Source organism: Alosa pseudoharengus, unplaced genomic scaffold, assembly GCF_046254945.1.
Source record: "Alosa pseudoharengus isolate Yale_2024_CS ecotype anadromous, Long Island Sound unplaced genomic scaffold, YU_APseudo_1.1 YU_APseudo_1.1_scf_15, whole genome shotgun sequence".
NCBI classification, from domain to species: Eukaryota; Metazoa; Chordata; class Actinopteri; order Clupeiformes; family Clupeidae; genus Alosa; species Alosa pseudoharengus.
The window spans coordinates 5,558,385-5,577,649 of record NW_027468620.1 but is presented as its reverse complement, the minus strand read 5'-3'; the positions used below and the strand labels follow the sequence as shown (position 1 = coordinate 5,577,649).

The following is a 19,265-nucleotide window of genomic DNA, read 5'->3' as shown; positions in this document are numbered from 1 at the left end:
GCAGCGGTTCCTCAGCAGGGATTAACAACCCCGACCGTGTGAGCATGAAAATGAATTTCCAGCGCCTCCACGCCGCTCCGCCAGCCAGGAGAGAGCCCGGGATTAACCCTGCTAAATCAGACGTGAACCCAAGTCTGCTAGTGCCGTGGCCGTTCCCATTTGTAAACATGGCTAAGCACTTACTAAACAAGACTTACTTTCCAAACCCTTTACCACGTCTGCTGCCGTCTACAGTAACTCTGTATGCATAGCGAGGAGACCTCCCGTATCAGTGCATTCTCTGCTCACTTGGAGTGCTGCACTATTAAAATTCTGGCACCAGCTCATGGCCCATTGACTTAATGGCCTCTGTTTAAGTGCTTCACTTATCACAGGCATGTGTTCTGGGTTGAGATGGAATAATGGCGCTACACAGATAATGTTAGTCTACGACAAATTGGGAATAAATGACACCTTGTACAAACAAGGGAAGGTGGAGAAAAGTTGCCATAATGAGCAGGCTGCCTCGGTCTCGATAAGCGGATTTGTGATTAAACATGATGAGGGGCTGGCGACTCGGGAGAGCGAGGTTATTCTTGCGTCGAACAGCAAGCTGTTGTGCTGCCGTAATTGCAAAGTTTTGCTGTCTCTGGTCCAGGGAGGGAGAGTGAGTCTGCAAAGGCTTGTGTTTCCAGTATTGTTCACATTTCTTGTTCGCTAGCAACAATACTGAACAACTCTCCTCCACCTCCTCCTCCTCCCTCCATCGCCTCCAAACAGGAAATAAGAGAAGGACTTGGGGACCAGCGGGCAGCCAACCGTGAAGTTCTCAAGTGGCTCTGAGCTCCTCCACTAGCCTCCATCCTTCTCCACCACCACCACGTGTCCCCGCCACCCACGCCCCAAAATCCCACGCAGGTGTCCCAGCATAGATACTGTACACACCAAGCCCCTGTCCGACCCTCCTCCACCCCCCTCACCCCGCCTCCTCTCCTCCACCCGAAAGCAGAGAACATGCGACTGTGTGCCAGCGAGCCACTCTCTAATGATCGCCTCGCGGAGAGTTCACTCGCTGGTCAGGCCTCTGGTGGCTCCCTGCTCTGTGTGCGTCTCTCTGCACATATTTTGTGAGCTGCAGTACATTCAGGCACTACTGCATTCCTCACGAAGTACCGTATCTATGGAGAGAAGACAAAAAGTTCCCAATAAGCACAAAGTGGCACTATGTCTCATTTATTACGATGACTATTTTTGTTCCTTAGGGACAACTGGTTATTAAGAACACATTTAGTCTTCTTACTGCCCAATCCCACTGGCAAGCCAACCTACGTCTTGCTCAATTGGAAGACATCCAACGGCTCTGTCCACATCCGATAAAACAAAAACCGCACATATTTCGAAAACAATTTTAATTGATGCCCCCTGGTGACAAATCTGGCATTTCAGTAGCAGGGTGCATGCACTACCAGGCCCTACACTCCCACCATCAGCCATGGCATTCTGACACAGTATCATGTGACTCAGGGTAATCGACCAGTCTACTCTTCTGCGTCAGCCCGAGCCCACTGGGTAGCTCTGTTTTCAGCCCTGGGCTGCCAAACTTACTGCAGAGTGAGAGTTTCTATCTCACATCTCACCCACAAAGAGCATGGATGCTGACCAGTGACTGAGCACAGGGGTGTAACAGTATATGCAATAAGATTGAGTAGTGATTCATTTGAAGTAGGTCTATTTGCGTAAAGGTAATGCAATATCGGTAAAACACTGACGTCACACAGGCTCAAAAAACCAACCAAAATGAAACCAAACAACCTGTATTTATAGCTCATGATATTTGATCATGTTAAAATTGGATGATTTCCCACTCAATTCAATCGCCTCTCGCTGAAAGAACTGAGCACAAATGCAAATAAAATGAGAAATAAATTGAAATAATAACTAAAAAAACAAAATAGCAAATTCCCAAACTAAAAACTGTACGATGGCTCTGCTTGTTAAAGTGTACTCCGTGGTGACACAGAGTGGGATGAGAGCTCCCATTGTCGATGAATACTTTATGTGCTGTCATGCTACATGGATGCATGAAAATCAGCAGCCATACAAATGGACCTGCCCTCATCCCGGTCTCCAAACTCCTGCTCGATTGCCCCGACACTCCTAAACACAACTGATGCCCCCTCTGTAAGTGGAGTATGTCTCCTGAGGATGCCTGCTTCTGAGTAAGGGCCTGTGTGCTCACAAGAAAGGACCAGCTGCGTTTGGATCCAGTCCGTCCGTCCGTGCCCAAAGGAAACATTTGCTCTGACAGAAACAGGCTGTTTGTAAGTCGGCGTCCCCAGCTGCAGGCTTGAGAGGGGGAGGCCTGATGGGTCCGTGCCCATCTCAGGGCTACTGAGGAGTGGCCACGCTGGGGCAGAGCTGTCTCTGGCACCAGAGAGCTCATCTTAGCTCTGCGTGCTCTGTGGCTCAGGGCCAAGCTGGGAAGCCCCGACCCTGAGTCCACACCTGCATCTGCTGGTTCCAGGAGATGACCTTGCTGACCATGTTGGTTCCCATGCAACCTCTGGGCAAACACACACACACACACACACACACACACACACACACACACACACACACACACACACACAGACACACAGATAGAGACACACACTGGTCCCTGATAATCCTAACAGGTTACGGTATCCGACACCCCTGGGAGGGACTAACGTACCATCTGGCCTCTTTGGCTGCATTACCTCAAAACCTGGCAGAGAGTCAAACGTTTGCGCTCTCTCTTTTATGTGAGGCAGGGATGGGAATGGGGTGGGTGGGTGGAGGGGCTGCTGTTCTGCCAGCTGCCTCCCAAGTGAGGGTGAGGATGGTGGTGGTGGTGAAGGGGGGGGGAGGGGGGTATTTGCTGTCAAAGGCGGGGTGCATCAATCGGGCAGCACGCTGCAGAGGGCCCTTCAACTGAACTTTCACAAGAGTGGCTGACCTGCCAGCTCCTGGAGCCAGTTTAAAGTGACAGGCAGACAGGCAGATGTGGGACCGGCAGAGAGCGCGGAGATGGAGACAACTACAGTGAGAGGAGTGTGCATGTGTGTGTGTGTGTGTGTGTGTGTGTGTATGTGTGTATGAGTGTGTGTCTATCTTTGTATGTGTGTGTGTGTGTGTGTGTGTGTATGCGTGTGTGTGTATGTGTGTGTGCATGAGTGTGTGTGTGTGTGTGTGTGTGTGTGCAAGTGTGTGTGTATGTGTGTGTGCATGAGTGTGTGTGTGTGTGTGTGTGTGTGTGCAAGTGTGTGTGTGTGTGTGCAAGTGTGTGTGTGTGCAAGTGTGTATGTGTGTTGCGTACATGAGTGTGTCTGCATGCGTGTGTGTGTGTGTGTGAACATAAGGTACCATTTATGAAGTAAGCTGGTACCTGAGCAGGAGAACTCGTGCTTCTGGATCTCGGCCACGTTGAGGCCACGGAGCTGTGGCGGGCTGGAGCACTGGGTGAACAGGCCCACCGTGGGCCTCTGGCGCAGCCACTGGGCAAGCCACGCCAGGTGGCAGTCGCAGTTCAGGTTGTTGGAGTGGAGGCGGCTGGATTCACAATTAAAACAAACAAACAACCAAACGAACAAACAGAAAAAACACACACAATTACCTGTTGTAATCTGAGAGAGTAAACCCCATTCATATGCAATAAATAATAACTGCTTTATTTATTACCATATATGACAATGTTAGAATAACAGCATTATCTGTAAGTGTCTGGATCAAATTTCACAACCTGGGAAATTAACTAACATATTACATACCAGCCCATTTGGCATGTGTCACAATGCTGATATCTGAGAGATCCCTTTCTCTCTAAATCTTAATTTGTTATTTGATAGTGCTCTTCATGGCTTTCTTCTTCCTTACCATTAACAACTTATCACTACCTGTCCAAACCCTCAGGAATTTGCAGCGTGGCATCTTGTTCCTGATGAGTGAACTTAGCCAAAGCCTCTTATAGTCCTGTAAGTTTTCTCTTAATAGTACAGAAATGGCTGCCAGAGCCATAAGAAAACTATAACCCCCCAGGGTCTGGTTCCCATTTCCAAAACCATTACGATCCATTCTTCCTCAACACCATTATCTTTCCACATCTTTAACAAAACCAGGAATGTTCATCTCTGAATATAACTTTGGAAAACTGCAGCGATTACCCACTCCGAGTTCCCATGCGCGGCTCAAAGTTCCAAAACCATGGCAAATAAAAAACCCCAGACTAGAATCAAACTGTGGTGATTGTAAGAAATTTTTGCCAAGATAATTGTTTTAATTCATACATGCTTGCACATTTTGTAAATATATTTAGACAATAGGTTTGTGGGGGTATTTATTTCTGGGACAGTTGTTCTGAGTGTTCCTCGGACCGACTGAGGAAATGGTTTCTGGCGTGCCTACAAACCCAAATGTGGCCTATGGCTACCCACCAAAATTGCATGGAATGACACAGTGTGTGTCTAGTTGGATATAACCAGCATGAGACCTCCGTGGTTTTGCCTGCTACTCTGTAGCCTGCTGAGTGTACTAAAAAGATGGAGGTCACTGGGTATATAAGATGTCATAAAACCCCATTGCGGGTTGGAGTTTGGCTTAATGTAATGGCCCTAATCTTCAATGATAACTTTAGCTCCTCTCTTCTAGTCTCTATAGACAATGAGGTGGGTGATTAAGCCAGACAGTAAAAGAAATGCTTTTGATGCCATCAAATTGAAAAGCTCTTTTTGCATTTTTAACTTCTTGTTAAATGTTTTCCTTGTTCTCTGGCAAAGGGCTATTTCTGTTCGTTCAAACAGGACAAGGAGATTCTAAGCAGATAAGTTTATTTTTCCGGTGTGCCAGTTATTATTTATTTACTTATTCATTGTATTTGTTAGGGACCATGTACACTTTTTGACATACATGTTGTCATTTGATGCATTGTACCAGAGTTAGCTAATTTACATCTGCAGTCCCTAGACAGGGCACAGTTTAATATCCAACAGACAACATTTCACAAACAAGACAGAAGGGTTGTGTTCTGTTCTTGCTGTTCCCTTAAATAATCTAAAGTTGGAGCACTTAATGATCTGTTGAGAATGAGAGGGCGTGTTGGGCTGTGTGCTGTGGTGGCGGAGAGTGAGCGATGACACTGGTGACTGCTGGGGCTCAGGGAGGTCGGTTAGCGTTACTCACAATGTCCGCAGCTTGGGCATGTGGTTGAAACTGGAGACAGGAATACTGCTGATGTTGTTGTTGTTCAGAGTTCTGCAGAACACGCAGGGAAGAAGAGAACATAACAATTAAGACGGGTGAATCATCAATGCCCCCCCCCCCCACACGTGGTCCTACCAGCACGCGCTCCCCTCTCTCTTCTGTTTGCGCCGGGGGAGAAAGAACTCACATCCTGCTGCTGTCTTCTTATCCTGCCACCCACCCCTATACCTTTGCCTCACCTTTCCCTCTCTCTTTTCTTTCCCTCCTTTCTTCTTCTTCTACCCTCTCTCTTTCTGTCAGTGCCACCCCATAGGGATATCTTTCCAACGCCCACATAGAGAACAGAGACTACACAACCCAACCCAACAGTCTGCCATGGAATTAATGATTCTACCTCAGAAACTGCCTGCAGTACTGAAGTGGCTGCCAATACTACCAGTAGATCACGACTGTGCTTAACCAACCCATTTTCCTTACATATATCCAAATGTTGTGTCATGGCAAATGTTCTGATGGGTGATGTCTTTGTGTGAACAGTAGCTGGCAGTCAGTTAGATGCAGGTAATTGTCTCAGGTCTGGCCACAGTTGTGGCTCAGCCCCCTTCCTGCTCCTGTTTGGGTCCCAGCTGTGCTCTGAGCCGTGCGGGTCATTTCAATCAGGCACCTCCCTGCCCCACTTCCCAAAGGGCCCCCAACCACCCCCTCTCCGCCTTGCCTCCATCATAAACAAGCAGCCATCACAAAGCCATATGCATATTTCACCTCTCGGTTGAATTCCAATCTCCTCCTTAGGCCCCCGCTAAATTAATGGACCATGCTGATGATTAAAGCCCTTTGGGTGCACGGAGGCCCGACCTGAGATCTTTATTTCAGTGGCAGTTATTAGGGCAATGTCACTCTCTTCATTTCATAAAGTGCTTTCAGATAATGAGATGGGAGATGGGGGATGGGGGGGGGGGGGGGGGTATGGACGTTCTTTTGTTGTTGTGGGAGAGGTGTTTATGTGGTGGAGCGGGCAGACAAGGCCGGATACTCACAAAACCTCCAGGCCTCGGAGAGCTCGGAAGGCGCCATCCTCGATGCAGGCGATATGATTCTTGTCCAGCTGCCTATGAAGGGAACACGAGGAAGAGTGATTGCGTTATTCACCCAGCGTGGAATCGATAAACATGATCTGTTCCAATATACTCGAGACGGGGCAATTACGGCAAACAGCTCCCGTTCGCTGCACACCGGGGCTGTGATTACTGCCATGGTGCATAACGGTAATCATTCCTATAAGCAAGCTGTAAGTATTGACTCAGAGGGTACAGTCATTGTGCCGTGCCCACTGAAGTCGATAGCAATATACGGCAGTCGGTGTTGATTGCATAAGTATGGGTGGGTGGGTGTACAATAAAAAACTTGAGGGGAGGCTGAAAGAGAGTGAGTACTGTGTGTGTGTGTGTGTGTGTGTGTGTGTGTGTGTGTGTGTGTGTGTGTGTGTGTGTGTGTGTGCGTGTGTGTGTGTGGCTGGGGGAGGGAGGTTTGGGGTGGGTATGTGAGACTAGGGGGGTGGTGCGTCTGCTCCAGTTATTCGACTCAGACAACATGAAAAAGAACGACTCCTGTGAGACGGGGTGAAATCGGAGGCAGCTTCTCCGATGACAACTGTGCACTCATCCGTTAAGTCAGGGGAAATGGATGATGTATGCAGGGCAAGATGCATTCCTGTGAATTGATCTTGGACGAGACCTCAACAGATAGAACAGGCTATTCGAGCCACAAAGAAGAATCAAAAGCATGCAGCTCAATGTCAATCAATGCTTCCCTGTCACATTGACACAAGATTGGACCCCCCTAAAGGGCTGCCGAGCCATTACTTACACAGGAGGACTGAATTGCCATCTCATAGGATCTTAAGGGAAACACTTACAGATTCTTAATGTCTGTGGCCCCACGGAAAGCCTTCCTCGGAATGGCCTGGATGAAGTTCTCACTCAGATCCCTGCAGAGAAATAAAGCATTGCGTAAGCTATTAGGCACGACACAATAAGAATGGGCTATGGCTTCAGACACACACAACAGAGAACTGTTTGAGGTCTCCCATCATCATTAGCAGTTTATATATAATATTGGGTGGTAGGATTGGAATTCTCTTATAGCCTAAAGCAATTTCCTTCAGGGATAATGATCTGACCGCCAAACAGAAAATGCCTGTGTTTGAAAGATCGTGTGAGACATGCGTGCGTTTTTTCCCCCAACTTGAACAAAGAGATTTAAAATCTGTCAGCAACCCAAAAGAGGGATATTTCAAATAATTTAAGATCTTGGGGGTAGCACTGCCTGCATTCAAATCATATCTAAGTAGCAGGACGTGCCAGGATATTTTTTTTGGGCGCAGGAAATCTTTCAGTTGTCAGACAAACATGCAAAACACCAATTACAAGAGGCTCCAGTGTGGGGTCCCTTCAAGATTGATGGGATGGATTCAATTGGGAGAGCTAACAAAGGCCATTGATGGAAGTATTTGCGGAGAGCGAGAGGACAGAGAAAGTAGAGGGGAGGGATCGAGAGATTGAGGATGAGGGGGAAAGGAAGGCAAATGAGTTTAATTAGCATGTGCTTTTGTTTGGACACTAAATAGTGGGCTTCATACTCTTAGGATGGAGAAAATCCTATCCTCCTCTTCAACCACATTTAACATAAGAAAGGTAAAAACGTTCAAAAGCATTGCAGCATACATATTTGTCTAGGTCAGCATAGAGCAATGCACATGCTGCAAGCAAATGCGTTGGCAATGAATACGGCAATCTATGCCTTTACAAGGCACTCAATCATATGCTCCAGACTTTTACATCAATCTTATGGAGTCAGATGCGTAACGCACCCTTTGAACACTAGCGATCTCGCTGGCATTCCAAGCAGCCTCTGCCAATACAGGCACCACTTTTCACGTCAAAGCCAGACATCCACGGTGCGCTGCCACACTACACCGGCCCGACGCACGTCACACTCGCAAGCATATTTCCCCAGTGATTTATTCATCTTCAGACAGAGTTTAAAGAGATTAAAATGCCAGTGCCACAATGACTGTACTGTAGAATCCATCAAATGACTAGGTGGTTTGGTCTTCACGCTCGAGCAGCAATTAAAACAAGTGTGTCATGGAGTGTTGCAAGCGTGTTGCAATTAACGGTGGAATTTGCACATTTGATTCTTTGGTTTGTTTGGATGTGCATTACAGTCACGTTCAACATCGACCACTGTTTCAGCAGAGAGAAAGAGCGAAAGAGCAACGTCTCTGAGACACTGTTTCGACATGTACAGTACTGTGCAAGAGACACCCACCAAAGACCCAACATTTTGTGAATGTTGTAATAGCAGAGGACACAACTTGTTGATTCTTGTTTCATTCTCTAGGCTGATCATGGTGAATTATGAATGTGTGTTTAACATGACTTGGCTTATGCAGAGGGTAAATGATACATTGAAAGCAGTCACCTTAAATAAACTACTGGAGGAGACATTCAATTATATTAACGACAGCACATTCCTCTCGCACAGACATCAGCTTAGCTGGCTTACATTCAGCAAAGAAAATAAATACACCCTCACAATGACGTATTAATGCACTCGTTCTATCTGCACGACTGTCCTTGGGCTGGTTTTCCACCACACACACGAAAAAAAGCTTGTGATGTTTTCTTTAACATGGGAAAAGCAGCTGGAGTAGAAGGACAAGTCAACAGTGCTATTTACAATAGGGCTGCCCTGATGAGGGGGCCAGACAACGCATCCAGAAACTACAAGGGAGGATTTGAAAGCAGAGCCAGCACAGCAGACCAGCATCTGCTCGTGCATATATCAATTCAGCAAATGTTCTTTTTTTTGCTTCGCCTTATTATAATCTGGTACACAAATGGGAAATGAATTACATTTAAAGGCATCTGTTATGTGTAGTGAAAACCTTGTGTTTCACCTCCTTTCATTTTCAAATCTTGATTGTAGGGTTGCTTTGTCCTGACAGATATGTTGGCGTGATTTGTCAATATTTTCTTGGAACGCAGTAAAAACTTCTTCCCTTCCATGCTGCAGACATCGAGCCCTCATGAGTTAAGCTTTGCTTAGTTTTATGGCTACATCTTGCACTTATCACACAAACAGTAACAACTGGAGAGAAAAATAGTGACAAGAGAGGGAGGAAGTTATTCACTGCTCTAGAAACTCTAGGCTAAGTGCAAGACATGCCTTTTTTGCTTGTGCTTATCTTTTCATTTTTGTGCATGTGTACAAACTAGTACTATGTCTGCAGACAAACAATCTTCCTCGTGTTAATCTTCCAAAAATCTGAATATGCAATCCGCGCTGAATATCCCAAATTAGCATCCTAAATCCTGTTAGCATGCTCTAAAGTGATTGGCTGGGGTTTACAATGGCTTAAGCGTGTTGATTTGAGTGGATTAAGCTTTGGAGTCGCGGGGGGCTAATTGTGCATCCTGGAAATGACTAATGAGAAGGCTGAGGTCCCAAAAGATGGGCCGCCTTCTTCCGCCAGGTCCTCAGCTCTCCCACCCCGCAAACACATATAATGGAATAATTGTCATGGGTTGGGTTTTTTTTGCTGCTTTGCAACTGTGTGCTCTTTAAGGATTTACTGGACATGTCTTGCTATCAGCGTGCTAGTGCCAGAGGAATATTAAATTAAGCAGCTCCACATTTTTGAATTTACACGTATTTAAAAAGCAAAACAAGCCATTGCTGCGGGTGACCATGATGTGTTTTACATAGTTGGCGGTGGGGTGTTCTTCTAGAATGATCTCCACTCCAACTACCTTCAGACTACCAGTGTTGCAATACTTTGCAATCCCTGAGCCAGGAGAAACTGATTGTATTTGATGTACTGATGAGTGCGTATGAAGTCGACTGCAGAGAGTCCTGTTGGCTTTATCCCTGCTTCAGATATTAACCATGGTGCTTGAGGAATGTCCGCTGCAGGACGGCTCTGGAGCCTGGCCCAAAACTAGCAGCTATGCGCAGTGGCGACACAAGTTGTTACACTGACATAATGCCCCCACTCGGATATTTCATACATTCTTTTCTTTTCACAAAAGAGCTGCTCATTTCCCCTCTTTAGCCTTTCTCTGTTTATTTCTGTTTCAGTGGGGACTGTGTGTGTGTGTGTGTGTGTGTGTGTGTGTGTGTGTGTGTGTGTGTGTGTGTGTGTGTGTGTGCGTGTGTGTATGGGGGGAAGAGGTATGGGAATAGACTGCTGCTGGTGCCTGTGCTTCTAAATGTATGTTCTAAAAGCGCATTCCTGTCAGCAGACCCTAAAGCACGCTCCTTGAAGAGGTGGTCCGCGGCAGCCTTTCCTCCAAATGAGAGGGCACAAAGGGAGCAGAACTAATTGGGGCTGGAAGGAGTTTTTTCGGCGTGGCGGGCCCCTGAGGGCTTTCGCCAGACAAGGGGCCCAGAGGTTATCAGATCTCTGTTCTGGAAAACAACAGCAGACATCGGTAAGTTACACCGCCAGCCGCCGCAATGTTGTCGTAGTTACCCCATCACCACGGCCCCCCAACCACCACCACTCTCACCATTCACTTTTCCCCCTCCTGCCCCCTAAACAGCTCTTGTAAACGCTGGTGATTACCCAGTGAATTTACCCAGGCCACTGTTTCGTTTGCATCAGCACTCGCGTCGCAGGGGTGGAACGGAGCTGTATTGATTTTTAACCTTCTGCGATTTTTTTACCAAAGGTGCCTGTGCTGCCAAGACAAAGCCAGGGGATCTATGCATGTCTTTATGGCAGCGCTGCCACTGGCTGTAAGTCGGCCATTTAGGCCCTCACAGCTGAGGCACAGCCCCCCTCTCCCACACGACCCAACCTCTGCTCCACCTCCGCTCCTTAATGAGAGCAAAGTCAGTGACCCGCAACCCACACACCCACTCCAGTCCATTCCTAGGCTCGGCACTTGCTCCAGGTAAGCGTCATTCCAATCATTATCAAGAACGGGAAATAACGCAAGCCTCGTAAGGGCCGAAAAACACTTTGCGGCCTTTGTTTTCCGAAGCCTGCAGCTGCCAGTCACCCACAGGTGTGTCAGGGAAATCTGGTCTGTATTTATTCCTCAAAGCCAGAGCAGTGCATCACACTCCATGATTTTCCAAAAAAGTCAAGCACACAAAGCCGTGTTTGCAAATTCACCCTCCCCCGACTGTCTATCTTTCATGTCATTCACAGCTCATTCATTTTTTGGGGGGGGCGTCACAACTATATGTCAGCACACGTGTTTTCAGTAGTTGTTCAGACGATGTGATCTTAACCAATTTCCACCAAGAGGACATTAGTCTGTGCTGAACCAAAAGCCAACTAATTCCACTTAATCTCGCGCAGGAAACACGCTCAATAGCAGTGGGAACGCCAAAGCCAGGGCCCTGGAAGGAATTAGTGTATTGAGATCGTCTGCAGAGCTCACTAACCTTTTTTAACAAACTCTCTCTGCCATAATTACAGCTCTGTTCATGTTGCAGGCATTGCTCAAGATCCCCATTAAGAGATTACAGGAGTGTTTATAATAAAGGTTGCTGTTTGATTCACACCATTAACCTCTGATTTTATCTTATCTCGAGGCCTTTTAAAATATCTTCACTTCTTCCTCCTTTTTACCAAACCAGACGCCAGAGCTAGCCTGGGGCTTTACTGAGACCTGCCTGTTGGGATTGGTAAGCAGACTTAGGCTTTTCCTAAGGGGCTGCAACAGAGAATACAGCAACCACAGTGCTGGCCGAGAGTCACCGCAACACAATAGAGACCATTGATTTCCTCACCATTTCACAACACACATTCGCACATTTCTCATAAATTGTGGAGAATAGACTGAGCGCGCTGACATGTTGGCAAAGTTGTAAGAACTGGATTGTGCACAGCAAAATTGTCTTTGGTTTAACACCATGCAGTGCTCTAGCACGTAATCGAGACGAATCATGGTAATGACAGTCAAGCTTTCGACAGCAAAGCGAGAGCAAAACAATGTGCTGAGGAGAGGAATGCGTTCAGACTCTGACTCAACACCAGCAAATGGACTGCAAGGGCCGGAGATGTGGAGATATAATTGCTTCCTAACCGTTAGTTACAAAATAGACTAAAAGTAAGAACAGACACACTATGCCTGTGAGGGAAATGCATAGAGATAGCAGGGATACATGTCCTATGTCTCTGAGACCACAACATGTAGTACATTTAGGCAGCGATCCCAGCCTCATGCATTGGGCTCTGTGAGCAGAGTCCTTGAGAGAGCTCCTGAGAGTGGTCACATCTGCCCCCCTCGAGAAGCCGAGGGGTCAGCGACCCTTGGTGAGAAACAAGCTCTGGGTTTCCTGCCTCGGGCGTTTGGCTGTCAGGAGGGCGGCCAGAGTCTGTCGGGTCTGGCCATACTGCACTGGCAATCAGCCGTGCTGTTTAGGAGGGCACACTCCATTAGCTCTGTTAGGTCTAATCTATAGACCCACATCCCCACTCCACTCCATCCCCCTCGCTTTAATGCATAGGCGTGCACACACACACACACACACACACACACACACACACACACACACACACACACACACACTTTCACTCACACACACACACAGACACACACACATACTTTCACTCACACACACACACAGACACAGACACACAGACACACTCACTCATGCACACACACAGACACAAACACTCTCACACAATTTTGTCTCTGTTGTACACCTGTTTTTTTCTGTCTGTAGTTATTCATCCAGAGACAAAATAACACCATTATGGCTGGGAAAGCACCAATTTAGCCCTGTTACCACTGACATTCCCTGGTGCCATTTGGAGTGCTCTAAATTAAATCACCTCAGAGGCTTTTAGAGGCCATGCTTTTCATGCGTGCTTGTTCACAAAGCCTGCTTCACTGCTACATGAGGATTCACGAGAAAAAATGCCTTCACCGCCTTAGACTCTAAAACTTATCTTATTCACAATTTAATCCATTTAGCCAATTTCATGTTTTAACTCTTTTAGCTCTGAGCTCTAAAAATCCTTTTAGAAAATCTTGTTATCAAAATCACATGTATACCATGCAGGTATCTAGCCTAGAAGGGTTTTTACAGTTAAAATGTCTATCTTTATATGAATAGCTTTAAAAAACACAACCAAGTATCAGAAATAGCTAAAATTCTGGTGCACCTCTGATGATAACTGGTTATCTACAGGAGCTGGCTGGAGACTAACCTGAGTGAGAGACACTCTCCTCCTCAGTAGTGAATGGAGACTGTAGCAAGAAGAAGTTCATCTCAAATAAAGAGACATTCATCTCCACTGCTACCATTGCCATCCTGTTTAAACGGTAGCTTGTAATTAGGCTATTAGTTCTTCATTAAGGGTCTCAATGAGGTGTGGAAAGCAGTTAACAGGATTGTGGGCTCCACCAACGGCACTACAATCACTCTTTCTACCACCCCCCCCCCCCCTTCCCCTCTCCCTCTGCACACCATAGAGGAACACATAGGCCACAGAGGAGATCAGTTCCTTCTCCAGCACTCCACTAATGTTCATAACATCCCTGGCACAGGATGGGGAACGCACAAAAGCTCTGCGACGCTTGCCTGGAGGGAAATGCGTTCAAGATCGAATGACAAACACATTTATGCTCCAAATGCAAGTGCCAAAGAAGATTTGAATTAATCATAAGATGGTGAGGAATGGTTGGGGGCATCGTGGGGCTAGGGTGAGAGTGTTGATTATAGGCAACAACAACACAGAGACAGAGAGACAGAGAGAGAGAGAGACAGACAGAGAGAGAGAATGAGAACAGGCTTGCAAGTAAAATGTAGAAGAAAAAGCGTCTGTGTTTAAGGAGAGAAAGTATGAGTATGAGTATGAGTTTGTGTGTGTGTGTGTTTGTATATGTGTTCCAGGTTGAGAGGAATCACAGATGAGTCTGCCGCTAGAGGATCTTGCTGTCAGTGCTTTCAGCAGACACTTCTGTCATGCCCGCGGGTTTGCCAAAGCACTTGGCCACATGCTGGTTCAGCTGGAGCGAGGGGAGGAGCTGCAGATCCGTCTGTCTGTCTGCCCCCACCTCTGAACCAGGGTGCCCCCCTCTCACCCCCGACCTGCTAATCAAACGCCACTCCAATTAACGCCGGCGGGGGCACACGAGGTGAGAATGACAACCCCTCGTTCCGGATGTTTCCTTCCGTCACCAACCGACGCCAGTGGAGGAGAGTAATAAAACACAGCCCTTGACTGCCTGACATGTCTGAGAGGTAGTCTTTCAACAAGCCGGGACTCAAGAACCACAGTGCCTAATATTCCAAACAAATGTTTGAAAGTAATAGAAACAGTTTGCCAAACACGTGTACAGAAGATTGCAGATTGAAAGAGAAAAAAAGAGACGTGAAAGAGACAGAGAACTAAACAAACGGCAGAGAGAGGGAGAGACAGAGAGAGAGGGAGAGAGAGAGAGAGAGAGAGAGAGGAGGGGAGAGGTAGATTGTTGGCAGAGCCCAGCAGCAAAGCTGGCACAGACAATAAATCTTCCCAGGATCAATAAATACCTCAGCGTTCTGACAGACCTCCTTGAAACGCTTTCTAATGGCCAGATAATAAGACAACACCAAAACATGGCGAACGTCTCACTCAATTCATCTTCCTGAGAGACTACACATACTGTACCCCATCCGCTTACTCAAACCAGCAAAAATCACAGCAAAAACGAACGACTAAGAAAAACAAATCACCATCCCCTCCGTGTAATGTGCCGTGTCCTGAGAGAGGAAGGATGGGGTCGGAGGTGTTTTGCAGGGGAGACGGAGCAGGAGCCAGATGACGGCATGTTGGGAGGCCACAGAGAGATGAAAAGAGCGGGAGGGTGCTAAAAGCGAGGGATTAAAGAGAAAGAGCCAAGCTGTTTGGGTGAAGACGACGATGAACGCCGAGCTCAATGCTGTGGCTTCCAGGCAATTGGGCGTCTGCCAAAAACTTTTCTGGGTGTTTGTGGAAGCCCTGGGCTTGAAATAAGTATGTGTGTGTGCATGTTTGTGTCTGTGTGTGTGTGTGTGTGTGTGTGTGTGTGCTTATGTCTGTGAGTGTGTGTGTATGAGTATGTGTGGTCCATGCTCCATCCCAGTCTCTCCGTTTCCAACACACCCCGTCTGGTTGGTGTGTGTGTGGTGATGGGGGGTGGGGTGGGTGCTCCCTCCACCACTGTCTCTCTTTGCCTTAGGGCCCCCACACCCCCTGCAATGCCAGACTCTTCCATCAGAAGGTGGGGCACAGAGGCAGGCCTACCACCACAATGACAAGCCTCCCACCACAGTGCTTTCATTAGAGGCTCACTGCAAAGCAAACCAGATCTCTCTCTCTCACCCCCCCACCCACCTCGGCGTTACACAATAAATCAGTGGCATCCACGACCCCCCCTGACCACAGATGGTTCTAGTTGGGTCCTCACACGCGCGTCATCGTGATCCCCTTCGGCCCTCTGTGCCTCTCCTCCGCACACAGGAAGCCAGACGAAAGCTGACGAACGATGAGGGCCTTTTGATTACCGACGGGGAAGAATGAAAGTCAAACGGGACATCAGCTCTTTGAGAGACACTTTCTGCGGCCCCCTGTTTTTCTCGTGGGGTGAACAGCTACCCTTTAAAAATAAAAAAAAAAACGTCCGTTCACCACAGCTTAAGATTATTCCCTCACTCCAAGAAGCTTTTGATAACTGATGGAGCGCCGCTCTTTGAAATTTCTTCGTTTATGCCACAGCTGCCTTCCAGAAAGATCTACTCCCACTTAAGCAGTCGCAGCTACTTTGAGGGGCGAAGTTGGTTGTGATGGATATTAAAGTAACACTTGAGTTAATGGCTCCGTACTTCTGCAACTGCCGTATGAAACTCGCTCTCTGAATAGGTCACAAGATTAATATCTGTCTGCTAACTAAACTAAATATTATAGCAATGCTTTCGTAAATAAATTATTAGTCTCTATGCTTCACCAAATGAAGTACTTTGTTGAGAAAGATTGCTAGACTTTTAGCGTTTGTCTCTCCACTCATGACTCTATTAAGTGAGAGTCTCACTACATCAAGATAGTCGGTACACTCTTGATTAAATTTAAAGCCCGGTCATGTATTGCCAGTAATATATCCACTGGCTGCTCATATCCCCCCAGACGAAATGGGTTCTCTTATTTATTTCTTTAAATATAAAAGCAGTCAGCAGGAAAGACCTCATTAAGATGAATTATCTCATTTTCAACCATGCCCTCAGGGATCGATCGCACAAGCAGCCTCCACACAAAGTGGCCCTGAAAAGTTAACTCTTGTTTCACTGACTCACCGACACACATGCACACATACACAGAGAGAGAGAGACTTATACAGACAAATACAGACACAGATGGCAAACATATACAGTCTGTACACTAAGGCCTGCAGTGACTGACTGTGAACATTCTCAAACATAAATTCAAAAAAATGCTGGTTAAAAATAGAACCATAAATATTAATTTTCGACATGCAAAGCTGAAATCTGTTCCCTCCGTACTTCCTTTGACTGTTCCTTTCATGTCTACATTTTTACGTCCTCCACAAAGAACAAATTCAGTACAGTAACGTTTACAGGGACCCCAAGAACCCCACTCCTCTATGCTTAGATCCATTTGGATGATTATGGAAGCGGCGCGGTGGGAGGTGCCTAAAATACCACTCATTTCTTCCAGACATAAAAATGGCACAGCCAGCCAGGCATGCGTGTTGGATGTGGACTTGAAAGAGGAAACGAGAATGCCTGGGCTGCATTGGTGGTGTGACAAATGATTAGAGGTTCATTGATTTGCTTCAATGTGTGTGTGTGTGTGTGTGTGTGTGTTTGTGTGTGTGTGTGTGTGTGTGTGTTTGTGTGTGTGTGTGTGTGTGTGTTTGTGTGTGTGTGTGTGTGTGTGTGTGTGTGTGTGTGTGTGTGTAGGTGTGTGCTAATGTGTGTAGGCACAAAACGCCTCTCATCCATCCGTCATGTCGTTGTCTGTTTCGTTCACTACAAATAGGAACAAAACAAAAGGCACGAAGAAGACGGGAAGCGTAACTCAACAGCGACGGCAAATAATCCATGACTCCATTAGAACACTCCAGCGAGTCCAGCTTCTATTTGTATCCTGCATTGTCAACCACAAGGGCGTTTCACTCGCTCAGGGTAAAAATAAATGCCCCTCCCCGAGCGGCTCCATTACCTGGATGACAAAGAACCTGTGATTGGCAGCGTGCTCCAACCTCTGTGTTAGTATCCACGCAAACACTGAGTGTCTCAAAATCAGCCACATAATAAAATACAACCACTGGAATGGTGAGAAATAAAACAACACAGAGCATTCTCTTACTCTCTGCCTCTCTCTCTTTCCTGCCTCTCTCACTCTCTCTCTCACACACTCTCTCTTTCTTGCTCCTGCTGTTTAATGAGGCACTGAACCCTACCTGGAAGAGAGAAACTGATCCAGAGCATTTGACCCTGTCCTTGCCTGGAAGCTCTGGCCTGCCATCAGGCAAAGCCAGCAGCAGCAGGCAAACCCTCACTGACAGTGCCCGGTCACGAGACCACCGGGACCGACACACGATAGCTCTGAGGAAGTGAGGAAGACATCAGGAGGAGCTGTTTCCATCACGCTATAAACCCCCAAACGCACACACTACACCAGGGCCTAACCTGAGTGAACACAGTGCGTGCCTGTAGATGTTTCCCTCTTCACATCTTCCCCTTGGCTCCACATTAAAATAATAATCTACCGTTCGATGCACAGCCGCTTGGCCTAAACCGAATGCCAGGGAATACGTGGTAATGCATGGACACTTTGCTTTCTGAAACCCCGCTAGGGTGTTTGAACAGCCTCCCGGCCCTCTTAGCAACTCCCGTCATTGAGCACATGGAAGCCATTGGCCCACTTTTTGTCGGGAAGAGGGATGATCTGCCATCAGGTAGGAAAAGGGTTGTGATCCATTAAGCTAATGCCGAGGGAACACATGAGCAAGGAGAGACATCGGTAAAACACACACACACACACACACACACACACACACACACACACACACACACACACACACACACACACACACACACACACACACACACACTCATGCACACATATGCACACATATATACACAGCTCGGCAGTGCCACAGGGAAGGTGACTACTTTCTCGAGTGAGGACGCCCTTTAAATCATCTCCCCATCACAGACGCCCACCTACTCCAGGAGAAATGCACTTAAAAGGCAAAGCATAGGAGTATGTGCCCATGCAGAGAGGTTATATATTTGAGTTTATATATATATATATATATATATATATATATATATATATATATATATATATATATATATGTGTGTGTGCTTGTGTGTATGTGTGTGTGTGTGTGGTGGGAAAGCTCATGATCATGATCACAAATGCCCACTTTCTCCAGGAGAAACACACTCGAAAGGCAAACTACATGGAGTATATAGAGGTTACTAGTTGTGTGTGTGTGTGTATGTGTGTTTGTGTGTGTTTGTGTGTGTGTGTATGTATGTATGTATGTGTGTATGTGGAGGAGGTGGCAAAGCTCATGAATACACACTTTAATAGGTTGAGGATGAGGTTGCGCGGGTCGACCGTGAGATTGGGATGGCCAATCAATATGAGGCGCCTCGGCGAGACCTCCAGAGGAACGCGGAGCGGGGGCCAGGACTGGGAGTCGGCCCACTCTCATTATTCCGGCATTTGAGCCCCTCATCCCGGGCTAATCTCCCCTGCCTCATGATGTGCACTGATCAATGCCCGCAGCACTAAACCCCTGCTCTGGCAGAACAACAAAGAAAGGAGATGGCAATATCATCCACCACTTCTCCTGTCCAGACTCCTACAACTTTGCTTTCTTTTCTCACTCTCTCCCTCCCCCTCTCTCTCTCTTCCCTCCCAAACGTATTGAGAGTTGGACAGACTCCTGGAGGAGAGGCGAGGCAGATAGTTATCACGCGGGTAATGGGATTCCCATCACTCAGGCGACGGACATATGGCAGCGCTTAGAGTGAGCTCGTTCTCATAA

General features: G+C 47.1%; 1 protein-coding gene across 2 annotated transcripts in view; it reads right to left on the bottom strand.

Moving 5' to 3' along the window:
- Positions 1-19,265, bottom strand: part of LOC143124064 (slit homolog 1 protein-like) — a 104,165-nt gene that overhangs the window by 39,503 nt on the left and 45,397 nt on the right. For both annotated transcript variants that reach the window (XM_076285336.1, XM_076285337.1), the window contains exons 5-8: positions 7,112-7,183; positions 6,234-6,305; positions 5,176-5,247; positions 3,386-3,549 (exon numbers count right to left, since the gene is read on the bottom strand). In XM_076285336.1, the coding sequence (XP_076141451.1) occupies positions 3,386-3,549; positions 5,176-5,247; positions 6,234-6,305; positions 7,112-7,183 (380 nt within the window). The remainder of the gene's footprint in view (positions 1-3,385; positions 3,550-5,175; positions 5,248-6,233; positions 6,306-7,111; positions 7,184-19,265) is intronic.